Here is a 20720-nt window from a genome sequence, read left to right on the forward strand (position 1 = left end):
CAAAGTTTGTCATATAAAATTCATTTTATCACGATGCATGTGGAAATTTGTAGAAATGGTTTGTTTGTAAAGAACCACCATCATTTTAAATAATATTTTCCTCAGTCATCAAAATAAAGCATTTAGCTCATTTGCAAAGGTGTAAAATAGGTATATGGAAAGCACTCGTCTCATTTGTCCTTTCATATAAAACAGCACAGGTGACCCATTTTACAAAGATCAACCACAGGTACTAACCCAAGTGCAAACCAGAAAACCAAAGTAACTTGTACTGTGGTTCTATAAGGTCTGGATAAAGAGTATAAGGAACTCTCTATAATATTTTTGCAGTATTTTTGTAGGTGAAATTATTCCAAAATGACAAGGTGAAAAATAAGATGTTTTACAGATTTAATGTTCAGAGAAAAAATGTGTTTAAAAAATTGATTGGAGCAAATTCTATTATAAGCAAGGATTAAGGAGGCAGCAATGTGTGGCACAATGGGAAAAAAAAGGGGGGGGGGGTTGGCCAATCAGAAATATCTCCCGTACCACTTAATCAGTGGCATCTGATCTTGGACTAGTCACTCATTCTATTTTTTAAAATCTTAGTCTCTTCATCTCCAGACCTTCCTTCCCCACAGGGCTGGGGTGAGGATCAACTGAAATGTTTGCTATAGAAATGTTCATTTTAACACATGGCATGTTAAATTCTGCAAAGGAAGTGCAAGAAAGAAAATGAGAGACAAAAGGTGAGAATTATACTTACTCTAGATATTCAGAGAAAGATCAGAAAACAAATTTTACTGTAAAGTAAAGGAGCAAATATAAAATCCTGTGTATTTCAAGCCTATAGTGAGTATCCCAGAAAAGCCATACTATTTTTCAAATGACTGAATTTTAATAAAGAGCCACATCATTCCCAAAGCCTTCCCTATCAAATAAAAATTTACAGCTGGGTAAAGTGGGCAAAGACAATGAAATCAACAAGCTTCAAAATTCAATATAAGTTCAAAATCACATTTCAATGAGAGCAACGTCTCATTTAAAGTGTAAATCTTTATTAGAAATACATTTTTTTTCAAGCTTATTTGTTTCAATAACCTACTGAAAGATAGCCAATCGAAAGTGCTGTCTTAAGGGGAAAAGTTTCATTATTTGGAAATGAGACAGGGCTGCATTTCAGTTGTCTCCAGTTTATTAATTCACTTATCTCTAGCACACCACACTTCAGATCCAAAGCAGTCAGTTTCCTGCACATACCTAATAAATTAAACTCAAAGTGCAGGATTTAAAAGGTATACAATCAATCAAAGGGTTAGACAAATTGGCCTTCAAATAACAGAAAGCGCCCTAGCTGGTTTGGGTCAGTGAATAGAGCGTCAGCCTGGGAACTGAGGGGTCCCAGGCTCGATTCCAGTCAAGGGCACATGTCTGGGTTGCAGGCTTAATTCCCAATAGGGGGTATGCAGGAGGCAGCCAATCAATGATTCTCTCTCATCATTGATGTTTCTTTCTCTCCCTTTCCCTTCCTCTCTGAAATCAATAAAAATATATTTTAAAGAAAAAGACAAAAGCATTAAAAAAAATGTTTTCAAAGAATGAAATGGGTGAATATTCACAACATATTAAGTTTTTTAAAAAATAAATAACAGAAAGCTAAAACTATTAAGTGAAAGGTTCTTGGGGGACCTTTATAATAGATGGATCAAGCTGACACCATGTAAGCCCACAGACTCTTACCACTGAAAGGGCACAAAGACCTTACATGACTCTGAAGTAATGCAACAGATGTACAGAAGCACCCCCATGAAACCTTCCCAGAAAAAAATTTAAACTTGAATCTATTCAAGCACTACTAGTTATCAAAGATAGAACAGAGAAACATGTTAAACAACATCACAATCTACAAACTCTAGAATGACATGCTATAGGACAAATGATTCATTTCTTCACCAAATAAATGAAATAAAAACAAAGGAGTGTTAGCAACCAAATGTAGTGTGGGAGCTCTGAATTAAATGTGGATTTTGAACAAGCCAAATGTAAAAGATATTTTTGCGATAAATGGGGATAACTATACATAAACTGGCTTTTGGATACTATTATGGAGTTTTTTAGTTTATCATTATTTTGTTTGGTGTAATAATGGCACTATAGTTATGCTCAAAGGAAAAAAGACGGGATCTGTTAGCAATTTTTAAAGTATGCCTACATAAAGCAAATATGATCAAATGTTAACAATTGCTAAGTCCAAGAGGCGCACACATTAATTATACTAATCTATCTTTAGTATATTGGAAAATTTTCACAATTAAAAGTTAAGTGACGTAGTAATCACATTCTGTGTGATGGTATCCCTCCCAGTCATGCCAAGACAGCATTCCATCTCCACCTTGATCCTTGTTTTCCTTCCCATCATTTGCCCCCTTGAACTTAAAGCTGTGATATAGACTGAAAAAATATGATGAGACATACCTGCAGTAGCAGTGGTTAAAGCGACAAGATTCTTTCTTAGCATAGCATAGAGAGGGCTGTTAAGGAGATAAAATAAAAAATTAATAACCAATAGTTTCCCATTAAAACGTTAAGTGAATTTCTCAAACACTATCTCTGAACTTCATAACATATGGAGAGACAGAATATTTTCCCCAAAATAAATCTTTTATTATTTTTTTAAATTGATTTTAGAGAGAGGAGGGGAGAAAGAGAAACATCAATTGGTTGCCTCCTACACATGTCCCAAGTAAGGATCAAACCCTCAACCTGGGTATGTATCCTGACTGGGTGTATGGGATGGGAGGGGCTCCAACCAACTGAGCCACACCAACCATGCAGAACTCTTGTAATTATTAAAATATCAAGATGCTCTCAGTGGTTGAGCATTGACCTATAAATCAGAAGATCACAATTCAATTCCCAGTCAGGGCACATGCCCAGGCTGCAGGCTTGATACCCAGTAAAGGCAGCCAATCTAATAATTCTCTCTCATCATTGATGTTTCTATCTCTCTCCTTCTCCCTTCCATTCTGAAATCAATAAAAAATATATATTTTTAAAATTAATTAATTGACATTTTATTAATTTAGCTAAGAGTAACTCAAGTGGGGAGATTTCCTTTGCAACTATTCCTTTCTTCTAGGAGTTAGTTGGGGTGTGCAGGTGGAAGGGAGTCTTACCAAAGAAAGACAAAATGAAGCTATAGAAAGTCATCACAAAGATATAGAAAGAGAACACTGCTTCTCACTTGCTAATTAGCCTTTGATTGTATAAATACCCAAATTCCCCATGCAGCTGGAGAAAGTCACACAAGTCATAAAAATCACAGTAGGAGTCCATCATCAATCTCAAGCTGCCCAGCAATTCTACATTGCTCATCATCTCACTGTCCCTCTCTCTACAACTGTTTCACAAAATTCTAACCTAGTCACATCAAACCCCCTAATATCCAATCCTTCACACGTGATGCTCAATTGGCACTAAGCCCTCCTTCAACCAGCCTCTTCTACTTGAATCCTGACTCCTTAATTATCCTTCAGCTCTCAGCTCAAATAATCAATTTCTCTAGGAACCTTTCCTTGATCCCGAAGACCATAAACCCACCCCTAGTATAATTTTACCTTATAGTGTGATAATTTGATTAAGATAGGGAAGAGCACCTGTCTCAGTACACTTTAATTAAGCTCCATAAATCAGAAACTATGGCTCCCTACTATGTTCTCAGTGCCTCATAGGCCACCTGACATATGTAGGTCCTTAAATATTTGTTGACTAAAGGAATAGATAACCACTAATAACTTATGAAGATCAAGTAGTTAGGTATAAGCACCCCCCTCTTTTTACCTTGGATCTTTCACAGAGAAGCTCTGACATCCTAGGAGTTCTCCCAAAAGATCTCCACTACAATATACCATATGCTGCTCCCGAGGATCATAAAGCTGCTTCATTGTTATATATTGGCCTAGAAAGTGCATGACCTGCACAGAAATAAATTATTATTAAGAGTTCTGTCCAGCTGCTGTCAAAACACACAAATTGCCTGGCTAGCGTGGCTCGTGGTTGAGCATCGACCTATGAATCAGGAGGTCAGTTTGATTCCCAGTCAGGCACATGCCCAGGCTGTGGGCTCAATCCCCAGTGTGGGGTGTGCAGGAGGCAGCCAATCAATGATTATCTCTCTTCATTGATGTTTCTCTCTATCCCTCTCCCTTCTTCTCTGAAGTCAATAAAAATATTTTTAAAAATACACAAATCCTATATAACAAAAGCCCAATATGCTAAGTGTCCGGTGGACCAGTCAGCCATTCAACCAATCAAAGCATAATATGCTAATGACACGCTAAGGTCCTTCCACCACTCCTATGACGTGCACTGACCACCATGGGGCAGATGCTCCAACCGGTAAGTTAGCTTGCTGCTAGGGTCTGGCTCATCAGGACTAAGCAAGATGGGCCAGACATGCCCTGGAGCCCTCCTGCGGTCCCTCCCCGGCCCAATCATGCACCAGGCCTCTGGTTAATTATAAGGAGACTAGAGGCCCGGTGCACGATATTCAGCCCAGCCTGCATAGTCCGGGAACCCTCAGGGGATGTCTCATGGCTTAGGCCTGACATCCTTAGCACTGCTGCTGAGGCGGGAGAGGCTCCCGCCACCACTGCTGCACTTGCTAGCTGTCAGCTTGGCTTGTGGCTGAACAGCACTCCCTCTGTGGGAGTGCACTGACCACCAGGGGGCAGCTCCTACGTTGAGCATCTGCCCCCAGGTGGTCAATGTGCGTCATAGAGACCAGTTGTTCCGCTGTTCTGTTATTTGCATATTACCCTTTTATTATATAGGATAAGGTAAGTTAGGTTTATTAGAGGAAGAGGTAACATAAAGGTCTGGGGTCCTGCCCTAACCGGTTTGGCTCAGTGGATAGAGCATCAGCCTGCGGACTCAAGGGTCCCAGGTTCGATTCCGGTCAAGGGCATGTATCTTGGTGGCGGGCACATCCCCAGTAGGGAGTATGCAGGAGGCAGCTGATCGATGTTTCTCTCTCATCGATGTTTCTAACTCTCTATCCCTCTCCCTTCCTCTCTGTAAAAAATCAATAAAATATATTTAAAAAAATAAATAAAGGTCTGGGGTCCTACAACAGGTAACTGAACCCAAATACTAGGTTCATCCACTTATTATCATTCTGGACATTAACAGAGCCTTAAGTTTTATAATAGAAATGTATTAGTCTGACAATGAGAAAAAGTGGTGAATTTACCTACTGTCACCTTTAAAATATTCTCACTAATCCAAATAAAGGGGTCTCTCCTATTACTCAAAGGCATAAACTTTAAATTTGCCTGGGTCATAAAAATATTTTGCAAGTCCAGGGGTACATAACTACGATAGACTTACTGTGTGTTCACATAATTATTTTTGACAAATGAAGTACAATGGTTAATAAACTATAAGTGCATAAAACAGACTTTAAGTGTTTATCAAAAAATTTAATCTATCTGGCTTTTCTTACAAGTTCACAAAATGGAAGGAAACAGACAAGTTCATGATTCAAAACTTAAAAATGATCTAATTTTATCCTAATGTTTTCTCTAGGTAACAGATTTTTTTTAATTGCTTAATAATTAAGGTCACTTAATGACAGTAAGAATTTTGCTATCTCAGATTACAAGCAGACCAAAGCAGCGATCTTTATCTTTAGGCCCCAACTTCTCAGAAATTATTAAATATCTGCACAGAAATTTGTTACCTACACTGTTCCCATTATATTAGGAGCAATGATGCTCCTGGGCTCCGGAGCCCTCCATCCCAGACAATGTGTCCCAGTATCAGCAAAGTTCCCCTACCTAATCAAATACCTAGAGAAAAATAAGATGGGGAAGAGCATCTACTAGAAGGAAAGGGGGGACATATTTATGTCTGCCCAACTTTTAGTAAAAAAAAAAAAATAATAATCCATTCTAAGTACACAAAATAAAATCCTCTAAAACACTACTCTAAATCTGTATATACTGCCTTAATACCCATACTAACAACAAATATTTAAAAATATTTAGGGGATTCCTCTTTATGCACCTGGTAGGGTCAATTCATAACATAGAGTTCATGTAAACTGACTCTATCCAACTTTTCCCCCAGTAAACACTGCCATGCTATTGAAGCTAGCATAACTCATAATTTTGATATAAAAATCCACACTTTGCCTGGCTGGCGTGGCTCAGTGGCTGAGGTCAAACTATGAACCAGGAGATCATGGTTTAATTCCCAATCAGGGCACATGCCTCAGTTGTGGCCTCGATCCCCAGTGTGGGGCGTGCAGGAAGTAACTGATCAATGATTCTCTCATCATTGATGTTTCTGTGTCTCTCTCCCTCTCCCTTCCTCTCTGAAATCAATAAAAACATATTTTAAAAAATAAATAATAAAAACCCACACTTTAATAAGTTTGAAAAAGTAATATTTATCAGAATTTTAGAGTTATCACCCAAAATTGTGAACTCTACATAATTAAAAATGATAAAGGAAATATGAGCATTCTAAAAAATCTGAAATGACTCCAGATTTGTTTCCTTGAGGGTTTTAATGGCTCAGGAGTGCGGTATTACAGACAGGTGTTAAACTTCCTAAAAAACTCAAAAAAGCTTGATAACTTTGTTTCTTCTGTTTAGGAAGCATTTACCTTACTAAAAGTAAGCACAGTTCAAAGAGATGAACATTTTAATACTCTTTCCACATAAAGAATTCAGTTTGTTTTTGCTTTAAAAAAAAACAACTTCAGAAGCTAAATAAGTTATTTACGTGTTTAAAATAATAACTCACAGTGTTCAAAAAATTATCTGACACATTTATAATGCAAAGCTACAGCATTTAGTTCCTGCCTGGTAGCATCAGTAAATCACAGACAGACAGTGTCATTTTTTAAAATCTTATACATGCTTTGCATTTTAATTCTGAGATCAATAAACTCATGGTTAGTTTTGTTTAGCTGACAACAAACTTCAAAAGGGAATTTAAAGGAAATATGAAATCCAACTTAGCTCCATGGTCTTTGAAACAGAGCAAAAGTTGCCTCTCCAGTACCTCAGGAGAACTTCCCTCCTTAGGGCTGAGTTCAGAACTACAGATGCATCAGCTTCTATTTCTGAGCTGTTCTTAAAACAATTTTCTTTGATAGCTTACCTGGGTAACAGTGAAGATTTCACCCTGCGCACCTGCTGCCTGCAAAATCTTCAGAAGTGGCGGTTTTGGTCGTACCTAATAAAAACATAAAATAATCCTGATACAGTGGGGCCTTGACTTACGAGTGTCCCGACTAACGAGTTTTTCGAGATACAAGCCATCTCTCGGCCGATTTTTTGCTTTGAGTTGCGAGCTAAAATTCGGTTTACGAGCCAGCTTCAGATACCCCACCACTAGTTGGCGCAGCGAACGTCACAATGAACGCCACATCAGCCCAGCATCACGTGTCTCACGCGTTCACTTTATGATTTGACATACGAGTAATTTGAGTTACAAGCTCCGTCTCGGAACGAATTAAACTCGTAAGTCAAGGCCCCACTGTATTTACATTTCAATTAGATTGATTTCTGATACCATAGGGAACGAGATCCTCCTTCAACTTTTTAAACTTATCTAATCTATAATAATAAAAGCCTAATATGCTAATTAGACCGGACAGCCGAATGACCTTCCGGACAAAGCCAGGGCTGCAAGGGCCAGGCCCATTGCATGAATTTCGTGCATCGGGCCTCTAGTATTATATAATCTTTCAAAGCATAAAGTAACTACAGATGAACAGACTACTTCCTGAAAAATCATACTTTCAAAAGATAGCACATTCACACTACTAAATGGCTATAAGAGGAAAAAAGAAAAGATGTGTTGGTGAGAATGTGGAGTGATTGGAACCCTTGTGCACCGCTGGTGGGAACATGAAATGGCGCAGCTGCAGTGGAAAATAGTTTGACAGTTCTTCAAAAAGTTAAACATAGGATCTGCACATTACCCAGCAGTTCCACTCATAGGTATACACCAAAAAGAACTGAAAGCAGGGACTCAAGCAACTATCTGTACACCAGTGCTCATAGCAGCATTATTCACAATAGTCCAAAGATAGAAATCACCCAAATACCCTTGGCAGATAAACATATAAACAAGGCATAATGACTTTGTTTGCTATCTCTTGACTCTGACTATGGAGTCTGTCTTTAGCCACACAATTTAGTTTTCTAAATTGTATATAGTCAAAGTTTGTCTCTCTCTTCCTCTTACAGCCTCCACAGTTATCATAAGGCCTCCCTCATTCTAAAGTTTCACAAGTATTTCGTAAATTTTCTTCCAGTATTCTTAATCATTTCATTTTTTACATTTAAGTATCTATCTGCAATTTGTTTTTACATAAGGTTTGAGGTCTTAATTTGTGTCCTTCCAGAGATAGCAAATTACATCAAAACCATGTATTATAGGGCACATTTTCCCATCAAATCCAAATTCCACCATTTTAATAAAATGAGCTACATAATATTACATAGTGTACAATTTTTATGAAAACACAAAACAAAATGACATTATTTTGGTATGTTAGAGGAAAAGATCTGGAACAAGACACACCAAATTGATTAACAGTGTTATGTTAGGGGAAAGGGACTTTGGGGAAAGGCATGGGTCAAAAAAGTCTCTATACTGCCCAACCAGTGTGGCTCAGTGGTTGAGCATCAACCATGGTTCAATTCCAGTCAGGGCACATGCCTGGGTTGCAGGCTCAGACCCCAGTAGGGGATGTGCAGGAGACAGCCAATCAAGGATTCTCTCTCATCACTGATATTTCTATTTCTCTCCCTCTCCCTTCCTCTCTGAAGTCAATAAAAATACATTTTTTAAAAAAACCACTATAAATACTTTAGATACATTATAAAGTTTGAATCTTTTCTAAGAATACATTTGCTATATTTTAAAATTTTAAAGAAAACAAATTAGAATGAAGTGAGAGACAAAAACTAATTTACATAACTTGGTCCCAAACTCCTCACTAGCCACCTGTATCCTAAAACACTCTAGTTTTCAAAATGTACCCTTAAGCAATCAGTAACTTCTATACATTTTATGGAATCAATGATCCATTCAAATTTATGAGCATTAATACTGTTTACTAGTTTCCCTAATATGACATTTTAAAATAATACTTCTGCTCTCTATAAAAGCCTACAGTCAGTGAAGCCAGCTACATCCCCAACTCAATTTATTTACTTTTTTTAACTTAAAGAGAAATAGGAATGCCTAAAAACATCTTACCTGCTTGATCTGTCTTGGAGAGCTCCTGCAAGCACTGTCAGATGTTGAACACTGGGCAGAGGTAGAAAGTGATGCCATTTTGACAGTGAAGAAATTAGTCTGTTGATAAATCTAAAAGGATAAAAAATTACAAAATCTCTTCTGAAGTAGAAAATTCTCTCTAAGATTTACAAAAAAAGCAGCCAGCAGAAATAAGACACGTCAGAACGCCCTACACAACTGTAATATACCCATGCTGAGATGCTTGATACATTTCTGGTTACTTTCTAGTTCAGATACTGCAAAAAACTGAAGAGCTAAATCAAGAGTAAGAACCATCTATGCAATCTACCAACTTTGCTTCTGGAACAAGAAACTTGTTAAAGTTTCAAAGGTGGGACTGAGGGGACCAAAGTTTTGCCACCCCAGAAAATGCCTTTTGGGATATTGAGTTAAGCTGGTTATTAGGAAACAAAAGACTCAGAAAGAACTTTGACATCCCCCCCCTTTTACTTGCCTAAAAGAATTCAGATAGAAAAACCTGCTTAAAAGAAGGGACATTAATATCATAATATAAACGAAACGTGTCAGGGAGAAATCTAGCAAAGCCGGTTTCCTTTAGTCCCTTGTTTGTGGGTGGCCCAGCAAGAATTTGTTTATCACATGTTTGCTCTTTCTCTTGAGATAAGTGGGGAGAAAATAAGGTGAAGTATGGGCAGTCCTTTGACAGGAGCTCAGCCTGTTAGGAAGAAAGATTTACTACTTTTGATTGGTTAAAGCAACAGTCCAGAAAGTTCATGCATATGCAGGATTCGGATGCCTGGGGGTTGATTCAAAGCTCCAATATACGTATATTCCGGAATGTAAGCACTCTTTTGCTAATTGGCCCACAGCTAATAACTGTTAATTATTCCTGTTTCTTCTCACTCTCAAACAGCTATATTTAGACCATCTGAAATTTTCTCTGGTCAATGGCAACTAAATTCTTACAAATTGGGTTAAACCAAGGTGGACATATATCATCAAGGAAAGATACAGCATGAATTGAAATAGAGAGTAAGATTTCATTTCATATTCTCACCTCTACCTTTTCTCCTTAAAGAAAAACTGTAGGAAAGGAAAATGGCAATTTTAAATAAACTTGCTTGAGTTTACTTCAGGCCTTTTTCTAGTAAAAAGGTGACAATCAGTGAGATTTATGAACAAGCCACATCAGGGAAAGGGTGAAAAGAGCCTAGAAAAGCCAATAGTCTAGCTAAAACTAACAAGATTCCTCACTCTTCAGAGAAGACTTAACTATTACAGGCATAAATTTCTCCTTCCTATCAGCTTCCCTTGCTACAAAAAAGGGCAGTCTAATAGGATACAAGCATAGCTTACATTTTAAAACAGCTAGCTTTTAATTGGCATTTCAAACCTAATAAATAAAATAGGGGCTCCAAATAACTTCCCTCCCACTTTCTAAGTTCTCCTAGCTGGGCTAATAATCAAGTTAACAGAGAGATTAACAGAAAATCAAATTTTTAATATATATGCACAAGGAATTCACATAAGCATGAAAATTCCAAAGACAGTGAGGCAAAATTGGGTATATATGGCATTTTAGACAAAAGAGAAAAGGAGGGAATGGGACCTTAGATTTCAAAAGTGAGAATTGGCCATTTACAGGTAACTGAGGAAGAGTGGAACATACAGGCCACATAAATTTCTGCTAAGCAACCAGTGAGATGCTGTGAGGGGTGGCTAGTTACTGAGCCCCTCCTATCCACCACACTCAATTCAGATTGGGCTAAGGTGGAGAGTTCCACCTGAAACTCTCAGGCAAGAAAGAAGAAGAGGGTCAAAGTTTCTTTGAGTCTTGTTTCTTAATAACCAGTTTAAAATCAATATCCTAAGAGGCAGCTTTAGGTAGACAAAATTTTGGTCCCCTTCAAAACCAATCCTGATCTCCCCAAACCTGCTAGCTCTGTAGTCTTGCTCATTTCAGTAAATGGCAACTCCATCCTTCAGTAGCTCAGGTTAATGACTTTAAAACCATCCTTAATTTCCTTTTTCTCTCACTCCACACCCAGTCCATAAATAAATTCTGAAGCTGTCTTCAAAATGTATTCAAAATCTAAGCACTTCTCCCTATACTAATCCAACCACCCATCTCCAAACTGCATTAGCCTTTTTAAAGTTTTCTTGCTTCTGATGCCGGAGGGGTAAGTCTCTAGGGGAGACTTGAGCCCGAGCCAAGAGGGTTCTTGGCTTCATGAAGGAAAGATTTCAAGGCTCAAACAAGACGAGAGGTTAAAACCAGAGCAAGTGTATTGAGCAGAGAGGATAAGCAAGAAAAGCTACTTCACGGAGTAATGGGACCTCCTCACAAGAGGAGAGAAGACCCCAACTGACTGTAGAAGTTGAGCTTGTAGCTGTTTTTAGTTTCTATGGGAAATTACTGGTATGGGGAAATAGAGAGTGGGCAAAAACATTGGGGTTAACTTTAACCTTTTTTTAAAATATATTTTTATTGATTTCAGAGAGGAAGGGAGAGATAGAAACATCAATGATGGGAGAGAATCATTGATTGGCTGCCTTCTGCACGCCCCACACTGGGGATTGAGCCCGCATCCCGCGTATGTATCAAACCCAGGACCCTTCAGTCCACAGGACGTCACTCTACCCACTGAATCAAACCGGCTAGGGCAATGGTCAGCAAACTGCGGCTCGGCAAACCGTGGCTCGCAAGCCACATGCGGCTCTTTGGCCCCTTGAGTGTGGCTCTTCCACAAAATACCGACTTCTGTGCATGGGCCACAAAGTTTCAATCGCACTGTACATGCGCACCCACACGTGGTATTTTGTGGAAGAGTCACACTCAAGGGGCCAAAGAGCCGCATGTGGCTCTCGAGCCGCGGTTTGCCGACCACGGGGCTAGGGCAACTTTAACCTTTAAGAGGTATATTTTGTGGTCTGTTTTCCTTTTATGGTACAGGTAGTATTAATCAATCTTTGCAGGAATTTTCTTCGTTCTGGGGGCTCCTTGCAGTCCACTTGCATCTCTGTGTCAGGTAGCACATAGCAGGCCCTGACTTACTTTTTTTTTTATATATATTTTTATTGATTTCAGAGAGGAAGGGAGAGGGAGACAGAAACATAAATGATGAGAATCATTAATCAGATGCCTCCTACATGCCCCTACTGGGGATCGAGCCCACAACCGGGCTGTGCCCTTGACTGGAATCAAACCTGGGACCCAAAGGCTGACACTCATCCACTGAGCCAAACTGGCTAGGGCTAACTTTCTTTGACTTAAACTAACTTATATAGTTCTCATGCCCCTCTTCTATTCCACCTTTGCTCCTCTCGCTCCTAACCTCCTCCTCTTGTCTTTGCTCAAATGTCAGTTCCCATTTTTCAAACTGCAACTCCCAACCCCCAGAGTTCCCTCTCTCTTCTTGCTTAAATTTTCTTCACAGGACATGTTACCAACCAACACACTACACATTTTAATTATTTATCATGTAAAATATAAGCTACAAGTAGGGAGGGATTTGTATTTATTTGTTCATTAATATATTCCCAGTGCCTAAGATAACTATTATATACATGGCACAGCAACATAATGGGCACAAATATTAATAATAGTGTGGATGATTTCCAAAAACGGTCCCCAATGAATCACATCTCCCAACTGGCTCTGTGACATAAGCTAATCAATAGGACACAACTGTTAAACAAACAGTTTTAACTTCCAAGGGGGAATGTCTTTTATAAAAGAAAGGATTAGGTCATTGACAGCAAGAAAGACTAGGTCCTGGAGCAGGAAGCCTGACTACCAGCAGCATAGCTAAGTGAAGAGACACGTCTACTGTCCTGGCAAGTGTGTGTGTGTGTGTGTGTGTGTGTGTGTGTAAATGTAAATCATTCTGAAAGAATTTACATTAGCTATAGACAGAGGGGGTGGGAGAAACTGAACTGAAACAGGGCCAGCTCTGGGAGAGACAGAGTCAGCAAGAAAGAAGTGTCAGCTCCTATGGACTAGCTGAGGGCAGTGGACTGGAAAAGTTCATGTTCATGTAAATAAAAAGCGGAGACTCCTGGGGTTCTATGATGTCTGGCTATTCTCCTTTGGATAATTTTAAAAATAGCCACCTACAAATTAAGCCCAAATTCCAACAGATATACAGGAATGTAAGCAGTCTTTTGTCAGAGATGGTCCACGGCTAATAACAGGCTAACTGTTCTCTCTCATTCTCCAGCAGCTGTAACTTAATTCAGAACATCTCAGAATTTTTTTTCTAGTCATAGAAGAACCAAAATGTCCCAATTCCAGGCCTGGCAGCTTCATTTTTATGTTCTTCAAAGCCCCTAAAATCTGCTACTCTACTGGAGATGCCACAGAAAGAACATGTGGATGTCACCCCAATAAATTTAACTTAAGGGGGAAAAAGGGATATCTGGAGAGTCTTATTTGTTCATCTGAGCCCCAGCCTTTCAGGCATACATACCCTGAAAAAGCAACACACGTCTTCAGTTTAGCCCCAGCTGACACTTGTCTACAGCTAAATGACAAACCACAAATGAAACCACCAGAAAAACCACATCTCAGCCCACAGAACGGTAATAAATAAACAAACAAAATAGCTGTTGCTACCCACTAAATTGTTTGGTGGTTTATTGCATAGCATTAGATAAAACAAATGGCAAAGACTTAGAGAGTTTACTCTGTACCAGGCACATAATATTAACCCATTTAATATTAGATATTCCTATGATGTAGGCAATGTTATCTTTATTTTATAGATGAGGCAGGAGAAGCATAAGGATGTGCCAATTAATAAACTGCTGCAGTCAAAATGTCAAACTCAGAAGCGCTCTTAAGTCCCCACTATTGGCATTTTTTCCCTTTAGACCTCAAGTGCACAGAATTTACACAATCCTTTCCTTCACGACATACTCTCACTATTCATCCATACCTGGCTCACTTCTACCTGATTCTTAATAATGCAATAAGCATCCCTGGCCGTGCTCAGGGGCTCAGTGGTCAGAGTGTTGTCCCATACACTAAAAGGCGGCAGGTTCAATTTCCAGTCAGGTCACATAACCCAGATTGCAGGTTGGGGCATGTATAGGAGGTAATCAAATGATAAAAATATATATTTAAAAAAATGTTTGACCAGCCCTGGCCGGTGTGGCTCCGTGGTAGAGCGTTGGCCCATGCACCGAAGGGTTGCAGGTTCAATTCCCAGTCAAGGGCACATGCCTGGATTGCAGGTTAATTTCCTGACCCCCGTTTTTCTTTCTCATTCTGTCCTTCTCCCCACCCCCGTCATCTTTCTAAAAAATATAAAAATAGTAATAATAATAATAATAATGCAATAAGCATCTACAAACTAGGACTCTGACAACCATATTGCCCATCCCATTTCCCCTGCCTCCCAACAACCATCCTGATTCCTAAGTTTTTATTTTCTTCCCTTGCTTTTTGTGCACTTTAAGTGCATCAAAATGGAATCCTAAAAAGTGTGTTTGTATAGTTTGGTTGCCTTTAACTTTTGGGGTTTTTTTGAAAGAAGGTATGTTGCCTGGCTGGTATGGGTCAGTGGTTGAGCATCAACCTACAAACCAGGTCACAGTTTGATGCCCAGTGTGGGCTTGGTCCCCAGTGGGGAGGTTTACAGGAGTCAGCTGATCAATGATTCTCTCTCATCATTGATGTTTCTATCTCTCTCTCCCTCTCCCTTCCTCTCTGAAATCAATAAAAATGTATTAAAAACTAAAAAATATAAAAGCAGATATGTTATATGTAATTTTAGGGATTTTTGCTTCACTAAAATAATTTGTTGCTGGACTGTCACTTCAGTTCTTTAAAAAAAATTTATTGCAGTAAATTACACATATATAACATAAAATTTACCATTTTAGAGAAGCTATAATAAAGCCTCTTTTTTTGAGGAAAAAAAAATTTACCATTTTTAGGTGTACAAATCAGTGATATCAAGTGCATTCACAATATTGTACACCATCACCATTATCCATCCAACTCCAGAACTTCATCACCCCAAACTGAAATTCTACTCATTAAACAATTACCCACCTAATCTCCCCTGAGCCTGGTAACCACTATCCTATTTTGCCTCTATGAATATGCCTATTCTAGGCAGCTCATATAAGTGAACTTATACAACATTTGTCATTTTGTGTCCAACATTTCACTTAGCATAATGTTTTCAAAGTTCATCCATGTCAAAGCATACTTTACTTTTCATTTATGTTTACTGTTGCATAATATTACAGTGTGTGATGATTTGTTTCTAGGTCTTACTACAGTCATGTGCCACATAAGGACATTTTGGTACACAATGGACTGCATGTGGTCACCTAAGATTATAATGAAGCTGAAAAACTTCTATTGCTTAGCCCTGACCCAGTAGCTCAGTTAGAGCATCCACCTGATATGCCAAGATTGTGTGGTTCAATCCCTGGTCAGGGCATATATAAGGTTCAACCAAAAAAAGTTTAAATTTAAAAAACAAACAAACAAAAAAACCCTATTGCCTAGTGATACCAGGGCCTTTGTAAAGTTGTAGCACAACGCTTTACTCATGGCTTGCACCATAGTCTATTTAGCGATTTCAACCTTCTTCATCTCATAGCACACATAAGCTAATTACTAAAATTCTGCGGCACATCAAAAAATTTTGATGTGACAAAAAAAAAAGTATAATTCTGATTCATTCACACCGAGTGGCTATTATTGTCATTTTTTTTTTATTTGACGATCTAAGGGAAAAGAGCTCAGTGCCCCTGACTAAATAGTCAGATACTGCATGTTTTAAAAATTCTTGCAGCACACCAGTTGAAAACCTCTGGTCTAGTTGATCAATTCTGTAATGTATGCTTGCAAAAAACTCTATGTTCATTAGGTTAAGCTTGTTGGTTTTTTTACAATCTTACATATCTGCTAATCTGCCAGCTTGACCTACAAATAATTAAGAGATGTAATGAAATCTCTCACTATATTGGTGTTTTGTCCATTTATCCTAGTATAGTTCTACCAATTTTGCTTCATCTATTTCGAGGATTTTTAAAATATATTTCTTTATTGATTTCAGAGAGGAAGGGAGAGGGAGAGATAGAAACATCAATGATGAGAGAGAATCATTGATCAGCTGCTTCCTGCACGCCCCCTACTGGGGATCGAGCCCACAATCTGGGCATGTGCCCTTGGCCGCAACTGAACCTGGGACCCTTCAGTCCACAGGCTGACGCTCTATCCACTGAGCCAAACCAGCTAGAGCTATTTTAAGGATTTTTAATCAGATTATATATATATATATATGCTTTAAATTCCTTTATCTTCTTGGTAAACTATCAATATATAGTGATTATCATTACAAAATAATTTTTCCATCCCAATTAATATACTTCCTGTCTTAACCCTTTTCGGTCCAACCTCGAGGCTGACTCGACAGACCAGGCGCTAGGAGCAGGTCCAACGTTGAGCAATAAGAACATTAAAAAGTTCAACATTCAATCCCGTCAATTAATTTGGACCAGACTGTTTGAATTCCAAAAATAACATTGGACCACAAAGGGTTAAAGTATATTTTATCCTATATTAGAATAGTCATGCCAACTTTCTTATAGTTAATATTTCCAGATATGTATTTTATCAAATTTTTTATTTTTTGCATGCCTTAAAATTTTTGTGTGTCCCTCAAAGAAAGCATATACCTGAACTTTAGGTTTTTAAATCCAATTTGTCAAATCATCTCTCTAACCATTTATTGTAATTGATATAAATGGATGTATTTAGCATTCGTTTGTCCTACTCTTCTTATGCTTACTTTGCTCTAACACCAGCAGAAAGTGTTGTGCCATTAAAAAAGATACTAATTTAAGAGTCATGGAAGTTCAGAGCGAGACAAATTATTGCTGACTATGAGGCAGAGGAGGAATGAGAGGGGATGGGGATAGCTATGAGAGGAAGGATTTTCAAATGGGAGAATCCTGGAAAAGTGGGAGGGAAAACACCATGAGCAAAGGCACTGATCAAGGATGTATGTGAGAAAATGAAGTCAGCTGATGGACTTTGAATCCAAAGCAAGATCTTGTTCCTTTTCCACTTGGAACCTCTTTTGAGTGCAGCATGATTAGAAATTGTTACTCACGCCTTAAAAGAGAAAACTGGGGCTTAAAGAAGTAAAAAAACTTGCTCAAGTCAAAAGTTTATCCTTTTTCACTATACCAAGCTGCCAGTTATAGTTGATCCTTGAACACTGGTTTGAATTGCATGGGTCCTCTTATACACGAAGTTTTTTCCAATCAATCACTTTAAGTGTACTTCCTCTTCCTTATGATTTTCCTAGTAACATTTTCTTTTCTCTAGCTTTATTGTAAGAATACAGTATAGAAAACATATAACGTACAAATTATGTTAAATGACTATTTGTTATCAGTAAGGCATCCGGTCAACATTACCTATTAGTAGTTAAGTTTTGGGGGAGTCAAAAGTTGTATCAGATTTTTCAGCTGGGGGAGGGTAGGCCTTAGCACTCGTCCTTTCTCCTCTTCTATGTTCTATTTTCTGTTCTCAAAAATTCCCACTCATTCTTCTATCTAGGTCAAAAGTCACTTCCTGGGTCAAGGCTTTTCTGACTCCCCAAGGGAGGCTGATGATACCAGAGCAAATCTATTAACGCTTACCACATTATATTCATGTTTTTATGTCTATCCCCTACTACACTGAAATCACAGAGCAAGAACAGTTCTATTCATCATGATGATGAAAAAAGAGTGGTTTTTACCCTACACTTAGTTCAAAAGACTTTACAACTCACCTTTAAATCTCTACCTTTGTTAACCAATGTCACCCCAATAAATTCAATAAAAATACAAATTATGAACAACAAATATGCATCTATCAACAAGTGAATCTAAGAATCAAGTGAATAAATAACCTGATGTACAGAATGAACTGGTGATTATAATAGAATCAGGGACATAGAAAGGGAACGGACTAACTATTCTTGGGGGGAAAAGGGGTGTGGGAGATGCGGGAAGAGACTGGACAAAAATCGTGCACCTATGGATGAGGACAGTGGGTGGGGAGTGAGGGCTGAGGGTGGGGTGGGAGCTGGAAGGAGGGGAGTTATGGGGGGGGAAAAAAGAGGAACAAATGTAATAATCTGAACAATAAAGATTTATTAAAAAAAAATTTTTTTTAAATCTCTACCTTTGAAGACAACTGTGATTTTAAGACTAATAAAAATAAAAACTTCTTGTCCTGGTCAGTGTGCTCAATGGTTAGAGCATTGACCCCTGCACCGAAGGGTTGCGGGTTCGATTCCCAGTCAAGGGCACTTACCTCGGTTGCAGGCTCAATCCCCAGCCTGGGCCTGGGTCAGGGCATATGCAGGAAGCAACCAATCCATGTGTCTCTCACATCAGTGTTTCTCTCTCTCTCCCCCCACCTCCCTCTCTTCCACTCTCTCTAAATATCCTCCTGTGAGGATTAAAAAATAAAAAGTAATCCTTCCTTTCCCTTGCTCCATCCTTCTTCCTATAAAAATCTTCCATTTTGTACAACCCTTCGAGCTCCCTTCTAGTTGCTAGATGGGATGTTGCCCAATTCATGAGTTTTTTTTTTTTTTTAGTTTTTAAATATATTTTATTGATTTTTTACAGAGAGGAAGGAAGAGGGATAGAGAGTTAGAAACATCAATGAGAGAAACATTGATCAGCTGCCTCCTGCACACTCCCTACTGGGGATATGGCTGCAACCAAGGTACATGCCCTTGACCGGAATCGAACCTGGGACCCTCCAGTCCTCAGGCCGATGCTCTATCCACTGAGCCAAACCAGTTATTTAAAGCCAATTAACTCTTCAAATTTACTTGGTTGAATTTTGTTTTTTAACAAGTTAATAAAAACTTCTTTCTTACAAGGAAAAAACAAACTACTGACCTTTTAGTTCTTACTAAGTCTGTTACACATGTACAGAGATAGTGTACAAGAGTTTGCAAAACCAACAACATGCCAGGAAACAACCTAAAAATCCATCAACGGTGAACTGTTTCGAGAAACTGTTGTACAACCCTGTATCACAATACTGGGAAATCTTTAAAAGAAAGTATTTCATGTATATTTTATGTAAAGCTGTCCCTGATATTGTTTGAAAAAACGTAAGGTGCAGAACAATACATACAAAATGATCACACAATTGTCTAAATCTGTGAATATGTGTAGAAAAGTCAGGAAGGCTGTAGTGTAACATCAGGCAGTTAACAGCTGCCAGCCTGAGGAGGAAACCGGTTAGGGATGACAGATTAACTTCACACACTTGTTTTCTGCGCATTTCTTTTTTTAAACTGGCACACACTGTCACTTAAGGACTATAAAAAGCTGTGATCCTGCCCAGTGCAGTCGAGGGGGAAAGGGCGAGTGTGAGAGCAGGAAAAAGGCCTCTTTTTTCCTTGCTGTGGCCGCCCACAATTTATGAGAAGCACCTGGTAATTAATCCCAAGATGGTTAGATTCCCCTGAATCAAACAGCCCCTCAATTCAAACTGCAAGACAAGCTACTTTCAAGGTTACATTCCTGCATCCCTCTCCTCCCTGCTGTTTTTACAACTCAGGGTTAACTTGCACCCAGAAGTCTCTCGTTAGCAGAAAGTTCCCCTCCTCCTCCCCTTCAAACAAGCCTCTTTTGAACTCTGTAACTTAGGTTCTAAGAATTTTTACAGGCGTTGGAAAAATACTGATAAGACATCTGCCAAGCACATCTGCCTGCATTGTCTCCTGAAGAACTAACGAACTGCCACCCCCTCCTGTCTGCTCAATTTCAGCCCAAAAGTCCTCCTCCCTTCCTTATCACTGTTGCCCTTGTATTGATTAGCAATGCACCGGCCCTTTCCCTTCCTTCCCTTCCAGGAAAGTAAAATAAACTTCCTCTCTGCATTGAGCTCTCAGTGAATTCTTTCACAGCCGATGTCCCCGCTCCCTCTCCCCCCCCCCCCGCCCCGCAAAAAAAAAAAAAAAAAAAAACAGAACGAGCAGCAGCATTTTCCTCCGGCGCCGCTTTAAAACAGCGGTTTTCAAACGTTAGGGTGCACAGGAATCACCGGGGGTGGGTGGGGAGGGGGCTGTGCTGATTAAAACATATTCCTGAGCCTCCTCTCCCGATACAGTTGGGAGGTCTGCATGCGGCCCTAAGGTGAGCACTCTGCAAGCAAGCACCCAGGCCTGAGACGCGGGACCCGCAGCCCTGCAAACCGCTACCCTGAGCTCCTGACGCACCTCGGGTCCTCCTCCCGCCGCCCTCTCCCACCTCCGTGCTCCCAAGTGCCTCCGTACCCCCAAAATCCTGCGCCCAGCGGAACATCGTTAGGCTGTCACTGATGGCGGAGCCGCACCGTCCCTGCACCTCCGCTTTCGTCTTCCCCGGGTGCTCACCTCCCCACTCTCTCCCCGCCAGCCCCTTCCGCCCGG

The 20720-nt window shown here is 39.3% G+C and overlaps 1 protein-coding gene across 8 annotated transcripts in view; it reads right to left on the reverse strand.

Moving 5' to 3' along the window:
* Nucleotides 1-20720, reverse strand: part of MDM4 (MDM4, p53 regulator) — a 33259-nt gene that overhangs the window by 10504 nt on the left and 2035 nt on the right. For 6 of the 8 annotated variants that reach the window (XM_014532524.1, XM_014532522.1, XM_014532529.1 and 3 more), the window contains exons 2-5: nucleotides 9265-9375; nucleotides 7153-7227; nucleotides 3823-3956; nucleotides 2458-2513 (exon numbers count right to left, since the gene is read on the reverse strand). In XM_014532524.1, coding sequence (XP_014388010.1) covers nucleotides 2458-2513; nucleotides 3823-3956; nucleotides 7153-7227; nucleotides 9265-9342 — 343 coding nt within the window. In that variant the 5' untranslated portion in view covers nucleotides 9343-9375. Of the gene's footprint in view, nucleotides 1-2457; nucleotides 2514-3822; nucleotides 3957-7152; nucleotides 7228-9264; nucleotides 9376-20585; nucleotides 20693-20720 lie in introns of those variants that run through there. The other 2 variants (XM_014532523.1, XM_014532525.1) reach the window with 2 other exon arrangements.

Source organism: Myotis brandtii, unplaced genomic scaffold (assembly GCF_000412655.1).
Source record: "Myotis brandtii unplaced genomic scaffold, ASM41265v1 scaffold898, whole genome shotgun sequence".
Classification (NCBI taxonomy): Eukaryota; Metazoa; Chordata; class Mammalia; order Chiroptera; family Vespertilionidae; genus Myotis; species Myotis brandtii.